The sequence below is a fragment of the Nansenia antarctica genome (assembly GCF_963989245.1).
Source record: "Nansenia antarctica genome assembly, chromosome: 2".
NCBI classification, from domain to species: domain Eukaryota; kingdom Metazoa; phylum Chordata; class Actinopteri; order Argentiniformes; family Microstomatidae; genus Nansenia; species Nansenia antarctica.
The window spans coordinates 79,092,643-79,102,336 of NC_137675.1; the positions used below are offsets into that span (position 1 = coordinate 79,092,643).

General features: G+C 44.5%; 1 protein-coding gene across 1 annotated transcript; it reads right to left on the bottom strand.

Moving 5' to 3' along the window:
* Positions 1–246: 246 nt before the first annotated feature.
* Positions 247–1,789, bottom strand: litafd (LITAF domain containing; the record flags this gene model as incomplete). The annotated part of the gene is made up of 4 exons (XM_080523493.1): positions 247–364; positions 519–687; positions 1,300–1,410; positions 1,744–1,789. 4 exons carry the CDS (start codon positions 1,787–1,789, stop codon positions 247–249), a joined length of 444 nt encoding a protein of 147 aa, XP_080379619.1.
* Positions 1,790–9,694: the final 7,905 nt, after the last annotated feature.

Here is a 9,694-nt window from a genome sequence, read left to right on the forward strand (position 1 = left end):
TGAATAGAGCCACAGTTCTGATACACCCCAGGGTATATAAATCCTAATTCACACAGGTGAGGGTGGTAGATGTATGGTTCAGGTGGGCCCTGTCGTGTCTAAAGGCCCTTTGAACAAAGACCGTCCTCTGGTAGAATAGGGGTAGGACCACAGAGCCAAACTACGACAGCATATACCATTGCTTGTTTGCTGTAGTTTTTTTTCAGTTGTTTTCTTTTTCAGATGTTATGCATTTAATAGATGTGTCTATTTACAACATTGTTTCTTTTCTACGTGGAGGACCCGGTTGCAACGAGGGCAGGTGTGATAAACGTCTTTGAAGTGCTTCAGGAAGAATGGGATGAGACAGCAGCCGACCACCAACCTGAGACACACACACACACACACACACACACACAATGGATTACTTTCCAGCAATGACGAACTCTATAACTCCCCTCTGCTCCCATTTTATATCCTCCTCCTCCGTCTCTCCCTCCCCCCTCCCTTTTCCGTCTCCCCCTTGGTTAGTTACTCACCCACAGAGGATGAAGACAAAGCACATGAGCCAGGCGAAGCATCCTATTTTGTAGGTGACGTTGGTCATAACTTGCTGTTGGCAGGAAGCACAGGTGGCCATGCCTGGTGACCGGCCCAGCTCTGTCTCATAGCTCACAAACTTGTTCTTGGTGCCTCCACTGGTGTAGACTGCGGGGAGGAGAGGGGGGGGGGGGAGAGTTTGAATACTTGCAAAATGCCGGCTTCACCCCTTTCCTTCCTTGGTGTAATCACCTATGATGTAATCACTTTCCTTCCTTGGTGTAATCATCTATACCACGATGGCATTGGCCTAAGACATATTTGACTGCATTGTTTTCATCAATCAAGTCATTTTAGATCAGTGATTCCTTCAAGGAAGGAAGGACACATTGTATTGGAATGGGGCCACAGGCTGTAGTCAGACAGTGTGGCTGAACTGAGGAAAGGGACTAAGACGGTGGTTTAAGAACCAGCAGGTAGTTGTTGTTGTTGTTGTTGTTGTTGTTTATGAACCAGCAGGTACTGTATTTGTTGGTGGGTAGATGCTAGGTGGGATCTTTGGGGCAACCCTACCATAAACCCTAACCTTAACCGTTACCCTAACTCTGACCTTAACTATAAGAAGCATAACCCTTACTTAACACTAACATTAGCCATAACCTAACCTTAACCATTACCTCAACCATTTGAAATCTCAACTTCAAAGTCAGCCATCCCAACCATCCAATTTAGCATTGACCCTGTTTGTGTGGTCCTAGAAACAGGAAGTGAAATGCTTACCCATGTTTCCCTGGTCCTGAGAGACGGGCACATCCTCGATGATGGTGGAGGGAGGAGGAGGGTTGAAGGGCGTGTGCACATGGTACACCTTCACTGCACCTGGTCCCTCCACTGGAAAGAGAGAGAAAGGGGGAGGAAGATGGGGGAGGGAGAGATGGGGAGGGATCGAGAGAGGGAGGGAGAGAAAGAGAGAGAGAGAGTGAGAAAGGGAGAGAGAAATGGTGTTAGATGGCTTCACTACACTCAGATAGTAAACACTAAATGGGTTTGCTTTACTCACAGTATAGTAGAGCCAGTAAAGGCAGTAAAGACTAGACAGAGAGACACATACATATTTTTGATACAGGTGTGATGGGAGACTGGTGGAGACAATGAGCCCGTCCTCCCATTTCTACCTCTGGTCAGCCTCCCCTTGGCTATAGATAAAGACAGAAAGGGACTCACCTGGTATGAGGTAGGGGGGAGGGTCTCCTGTTCCATCTGCACTCATTCTTCTCTGCTGCCGGATTCCTGGAGAGAGAGGTCAGATGATGATGATGATGATAATGATGATGATTATGATGTTGATGATGATGAGAGATTGAAGTACTACCTCGAGATTGGCTGTTTGCCATTGAGGATAGTGAGGACGTAGGATGGATGTGCCCTGAGTGTAGATGGCAGGACAGCCTAATATCATAGGCTGTCCTAGTGCTTTTTCAACCACTAGATGGCTTTATAGCCGTATATAAGGTCTAATGAGGATCTGACCCCAACAGACTTCTACGTAAAGGTGATGGAGAAAATGAGACCGTTTCTCACTCCCCTACTTGGATTTAACAGCATAGTATTGCTGTAAGCATGGATTCCTACACCAATCATATGCCTTTAAATCCAAGTGTGAATGTGGGCAATAGGTCTCGGGCGAGCATGATTCCATTTAAACCCACCTGTCAGAAATATCAGACATTTTTATTATTATAAAAAAAAGAATGTGTGACTCAGGACATACACAAGGATATTTTGAGCTCCATTTTGTATTTATGCTTTGTGTTCTTTGTAAACTTCTGTTTATAGGTGACATTGATTATCATAAATGTAAGTGTTCACCAGTGCTGTGGTGATTTCACCTGCTAACGCCGACACAAATTGCCAAAACGTGTGCGTTTGGACTGGCGTCCTCTTTGCATCGACTGAAAATAGAGCCCTCTCTCTTTAAATATTTGACCGTTTTTGATCATTTTTGTCTCAAAGAATGTGCATGGAATACTGTATGTTACGGTACATGTGGGAAATCGGTACATGTGGGAAAACTAGGGTTAGGTGCTAGGGTGCTAGGGTTAGGGGTAGGGGTAGGGGTAGGGTTAGACATGCCAGCATATACCAAGTCGACGTAGCACCTAACCCTAACCCTAGTTTTCCCCACATGTACCATATTCCCACATGTACCGTAACATATACCAATAATGCCTACATTACAATAAGGTAATTTATGAGGAAACTGCTTAACCAAAGACATCTAGCTAATCCAGCTAATCTGTTCTTTAAAGGAGGAACGCCTGTCAATTTATCATATAATATGATACAGAACAGATACAGATACAGATAATGACGTCTCGTTACACCCCTAATACAGACAGAGAGTTTTAAACTGTCATTTGTATTATGTGCTGCTAGGGAGCATACAACATGCATACAGGGCTTGACAAAAGACTTAATACACACACCCAAGCCCTGATGTCACACACAGGATCAGGTGGAATCTAGCCTGACAGCATGCTTCCCTCTTCTGTCTCCTTTGACACAGACAGACTGTGGGACTGACTGACTGACTGACTGACTGACTGACTGACTGACTGACAGATAGATAGATTCCACCCTAAGCATTCATTCACAAACCACCTGGACAAACTAAACTTCAGAAACAGTTAGATGTTTAATGAACAGCTGTAAGGTCTTCAGATATGGTATTTTCAGCCACCCCTTTCACATTGAGTCCTGAGAATCAACGGAAACCTTTTTTTCAATAAGCGATCTGAGTTTTTATCTCTAGTCTGTTTAACCTGGATTCCGGTTAGAAGACGTTTCTCAAACCTAGAAGCCTATTTCATGAGTCTCCTCAGCTTGGGTTACACCTGGGCCTAATTCTGGGTCTTTTGCTGTGTTTTGTGTTACCTGGTGTCTTGGTTCGTGTATGATATCAGTAGTACTATGTTGGCTCAGTCCTCCCTGGCCAGAACCATACAATTACTGGGTCAGCTGCCAGCCCAGGAAACATTCAATGGAACAGTTGTAGAACACAGCCAAATGGCCCCGCTGAGAGGGATATATTAAAAGAGTGACGACAAGACTTCAGACGGGGGGAAACGGTGGACAAAAAACAAATATATTTTTGCTAATATATTATAACTCATTTAATATACTTAATATTTAATTTAATTGAAAATATTCTCTATTATACCACTCTGGCACAGCTGAGAAAGAGCTAGCATTGACTAGTGACTATGCCCAGCTAGGAGAGAGAGCTAGCTAGTCATTGACTAGTGACTATGCCCAGCTAGGAGAGAGAGAGAGCTAGCTGGTCATTGGTCGGTGGCTATAGCACTTTAGCAGAGACAGGTAGCTAGTCATTGGCTAATACCCTAGCAGAGAGAGTGGTAGCTAGCTAGTCATTGGCTAGTACCCTAGGAGAGAGAGTGGTAGCTAGCTAGTCATTGACTAGCGACTATGCCCCCCTAGGAGAGTGGAAGCTATACCACAACAGAAAGTGTTAGCTGGGGTAGCTCATTTAGCATAGTATGGTGAGCAGGCTTGCCCCTCTACTACTATACAATCAGTCCCGGTCCTATGACTTGGGCGGCCCTAAACAACATGTTGTTTGTGGCTCCCCCTGCCACGTTTCGTCAATGGGGGTGGGGGGGGGGGCGGTGGTAGCAGAGTTTTTGATTGACGGGAGTTTTGTCAAGGGAAGCGGGGGGCTGTGGGTGGTAGCTGAGTTTTTGATTGATGGGTGTTTTGTGTCGCGGAGGGGAGGGGGGGTTGACGGGTGGTAGCTTGCACTAAATCGATGGTGCAAGAGTGGCCTCCTCTCGCGGCTGTGACCCTGAACAACCTTATAGAGTGTTTAAGCCAGGCGGCCGGCCCTGTATACAATCAAGCTGTGTATTCCACACGTTAGTGATGGCTACCTCTGTCGGCAGCTGGTAGAGGCAGATTCTTGATCAGTCACAGAGCTGGTATGTTGGAGAGGTGAACTCCCTGACAACACACTTGAGCAAGGTGTGGTACAAGGTGTATTCTACTTTTCAAACGACCTGTTTGTTTGTTTGTGTGTGTGTGTGTGTGTGTGTGTGTGTGTGTGTGTGTATGTGTGTGTGTGTGTGTTCCTTGGGTTCAGTTCCTTACCTTTTCAAACTCAATAAATTAATAGAAATAGTGTAGTAGTAAACCCGTAACACCACTAGAATTGGGACTTTGCTGATTCCATTCCTGTATGGACTGAGTATACATGGTATTGAGCCCATCTAACCTGGAAGACACCAGTAGTTCACTTGAGTGTCACTGAGCTTGAGTATAGAGAGAGATTAGGGCCGGATTTCAACACCAAGCCTCTCATCCCTGTTCTATGCCCCACACCCTGCTCATTTTCACCTGAATACATCAATGAATCTATGCTGATTGTGATTGAAATAGTGACCCTGGTGTAGGTTACTATTGCCCGATTGGAACCCTGCCCTAACTCACCCAAAAGAAACCAGATAACCATGGACCCATATCAGTAATACTAGTACTAAATACTACATATCAATAATAGTACTAAAACAATACTATTAATACACCTGAGATAACCTTGGACCAACACTAGTACTAATACTAACACTATACATACCTCTAACCCGGAGAGAGAGAGTAGCTAATCCAAGAGAGAGAGAGAGAGAGAGAGAGAGAGAGAGAGAGAGAGAGAGAGAGAGAGAGAGAGAGAGAGAGAGAGAGAGAGAACTGACAGAGTAGAGGGAGGAAGAGATCAATATAGCAGCATAGCCAACAATTTACCGGCTATGGGTTGGCTAATCATGTACGGATCAGATTCTAAACGTAAACATGGGCTAACCTCGCCAGGGTGGGAAGGTGTCCTCCCCTGAAACCAACATTCCCCTACACCCTTAGCCTCTACATCTCAAACTACAAAGTCAAAGGGTTGGGTTTATTGTTGCGTACTCAGCGCTGAGAAATGTTTGCACAGATTGCACAGGGCCTCAACAATGTCATAGATAATATACAGTATACTACAAACTCACTAAATGCTCAAATACAGCAATAATCGACAATTAACCACTACCTCAACCGGAAAAAAATACCTTAAATCAACTATCTTAACCGTAGACCAGAGATATACTCACATAAGATAAGGAAACACAATCTTTCACATCTATAGACAAATGGTACCGGACACCAATACTCAAATGGTACCAGACACCAAACCATACCAAGTCTGATTACTGAAGATGGCACCTTGACATTATGACAGTTTGATATTTCCACTGCAAGATTTAGTTGGAAATTTCTCTTCAGACAGTTGATATCTTATCTTTTCTTTCACGACACAACACTACATCTGATAGATCCTTCAGTGAGAATTAGATTAAAGCAACAGGTCTCTCTTGAACTATAGATTCTATTGACACTAACCTGAATTAATATGTTAATGTTAATTAATAATTGATAAGTTAAAATAGAATAACAATCCAAGCCACAGAGTATGACTATTTCCTTCAATAGAATGAATAGAACTATTTCATTTAATATAATAAAATCACTAGAATCTTACCTGTACAGGTGTTGAGGTGTGTGGTGGTGGTGTTGGTGTTGCTGCTATAACTGATGTAGTGTCCAGATAGGCACTGAGAAACCTACCTGTACTTACCTAATCCTCCCCCAAGCCCCGCCCCTTCTGGCGGGGCCTCATTTTCATGATCATGAATATCCTGAAGGCTAAATCACATCCTTGAGTTGATACTGTAAAAGGCCATGTCACATTGTCCATCATTGTCCTTTGTTCCTGTAGTTCTTTGTTGGTGCGTGTGTGTGTGTGTGTGTGTGTGTGTGTGTGTGTGTGTGTGTGTGTGTGTGTGTCTGTGTGCGTGTGCGTGTTCGTGTGCGTGTGCGTGTGCGTGTGTGTGTCATGTCTGCGTTTTTTTGGGGCATGTCAAGGATGGAAGTCCTTCGTTAGGAATAACCTGTTTCCCTCGACGATGCGCATTCTTGACTCACTAATCGTCCACAGTTTGGGCTGGAATGTGACAGAGACACTGACAGAAGCTTACTCACTCTCTCTCCAGGTGAATTCCTAGAAAAGACGTGTGTTTTCTTGAGCGTTGTCTTGGAAGCCAACGTCTACAACATGGAGGAGGAAGCCTGTCTCCCGGACACACACTAAGCCGCTCCTGGTTTACAGAGCCCTTTCAATAGGTTATTCATTGATAACATTTTCTTAGTCTGTGACCACTTCCTGCCTTGGGGTACTTAGGGGAACATTGCCTGCCTTCGGGTACTTAGGATCACCCTTAAGGAAGTAGTGGTGAAATGAACTTGAGGGGGAACTTTGTGCAAAAAGTGTTTGGGTGTGAGAACCATTGACCTGTCAGATGCAGTGGATTTGGGGTTCTAGTGAAAATGTTTTTTCTTTTTACATGTTTGGTGGTGACAGTCCATAGAATCAGTTGAGAATCAGTTGACAATCAACTGTCAGTATCTTGCTTTGCTGTTAGACATTTTGTACAGTGTAAGTCACCTTCCCAACTGGTTTCCCCTGAAGACAATTGACTATCATCCACAAGCACATGATCCCATGCATACAGACTACCTAAGCTTAAGCTCACAGTCACATTTCGACTGTCACTTATGTCCTGTACTATTGTCACTTTTTAAAAATCTTGAATTATGCCTATTGCCTTATTGTCTTGTGCTGCAAGGTCAGGAACCAAAGCCTAAGAATTTGACTCTCTTACACTTTTGTAATGTGACGTAACAATAAACTTGAAACTTGAAACTGTGGTGTGACGGGGGGGGGGGGGGGGGGGGTGTAGGGTGGGACAGGACTGGGTGGAGTACCTGAGAGAGTGTGTATGTGTGAATGTGTACATGTAAGGGGTGTTGGCTGTTACTATGATGTCATATAGGATGATGTGTGTGTGTGTGTGTGTGTGTGTGTGTGTGTGTGTGAGCAGCTCTGCCGTCAGACCTGAAGAACCACATTTCTGAGCCAAACCGAGAACTCAAGCCAAACCTTGGGTTTTTGTATTCCGCATTCCCCAGTAGGGCTGTGAGGTTTCTGCATGTGTGTGTGCATGTATGTGTGTGTGTGTGTGCACAGAGAAGTTCCTTTAATCCGTCATGACCATCCTTCATGACTCCACCCCTTCCTGTTTCTACTTGGTCAGTGACATCATTAGAATAAGTGAGAGAGAGAGGTTAGAATGCCAAAAGTATTCTAATGTTCTAAGAACATTCACCACTGGATTCCATAACAGCCATACAAGCTCAGGGCATCAGTCATGCCATGTAGTGTCCGGGTGATGTAATCAGATCTTTCGAACGCCATGGCGTGTTCGTTTCTATGCCGACGCGAGCATTCCGAACATTCCTGGGTAAACTCTACCCTCTACCTTCACTACTCTCGTTGTTAACTGATGTAGAGAACAAACCCACATCACCCACATCAGCCAAAGAAGTGATAAATATAATTCCATAACTGGTTACTACTTTGTTTCCAATCATAGCTAGCTAGCTTACCTACTCATCAACATCATGTCTGACATCATAATAACAGCCAACACCCCTTGCCTGTACACATACACACACACACACGCACACACACACACACACACACATTTTAATCATTTATTTCTGTCCACATAGAAACAAGTATACAAGGACACAAATACTGAAGGCACAGATGGGATGCATTCACAAACAGACATGGACAATGTCTTTCACATACAACAGGACAAGACTCACGGGTACAAGTAACACCGTCTCCGCCATATTTGGCGGCTGCCAATAATCGCAGAGACAGAGCAATACTTGCTGAGCCTTTTTGCTTCTCCCTTGGACATTCCCAGTAGACGTAGTCCTCTGACAACCAATCTGTGTACATGTCCAAGACTGCCAAATATAAAGACTAATAGCGTACACCTATAGCCTAGCTCTGAGATGGTGTCTACAAGCTGCTGGTATTTCATGACCTTAGTCATGAAGGCTTCCTCTTCCTCTGAAGGCTTCTCACACACACACACACACACACACACACATACACACACACACACACACACACACACACACACACACACACACACACCTCTCTCTCAGGTACTCCGCCCAGTCCAGTCCTGTCCCATCCTACACCCCCCCCCAGCATCCCCTCAGGAGAAACAAAAAAAGAAAATCATAATTCATGCCATCAACTCAACAACCACCCACCCACCCACACACACACACACACACACACACACACACACACACACACACACACACACACACACACACACACACACACACACACACACACACCCACACCCACACACACACACACACACACAAAGCATTGATGGCCTACACAGATGATCCCACACTACGTGCATAGTAACATATCTATCACACATTTTGCTCTGTATGTGTCTTAATATCTGTAATGTAATACCATCCGGGGGGGGGGGGGGGGGGGGGTTACAGGGGGTCTGGGGGAGACTGAGCAACCCCATAACAAAGCAGGGCCACATTGACATATCTCATATGCAAAAATCACATTTCATCGTTGGGCACCACCAAGTTTTCCTTATTTTTCAACAATATGTTTATTGAGATAAAACAAATCCAATCTTTATTATTTACTTTTTTATTTATTATTATGTCTCCTCTCTGGTATTAGTAGAAATAGGCCACTATATATATAATCCTCATATTCCTCATATTCAGTGTAGAATACTATGTAATATTATAATGATGCTAACAGTGAGCTTCCTGTTATTGCTGTGTCTGTGTATTGGTGTAGCTAGGTTGTGGTTTGGGCAGGGATCGTTTCTCTTAACTCGAATACACCCCAACCATTCTTCCCTTTGTCTTATAACAGACGCTTGCGGTACGACTCATAGAACCATTACTAATGGCATTTCTTTATGTATTCCACACACCCTGTCCCAAACACACACAAACACACACACACACACACACACACACACACAGACACAGACTAGTCTGTGATGTTTGTTGAGATTAATGGCTTGTAGGGTGTGTGTCTGTACTCTGGTGTCTGACAGAGCAGAATCACATCCTGTCCGCTGCCACACCTTGCAGTCATCCATGCATGGTCACACCCTACCTGTGACAGCACTGTCACTCAAGCCCCCCCCCCCCCCCC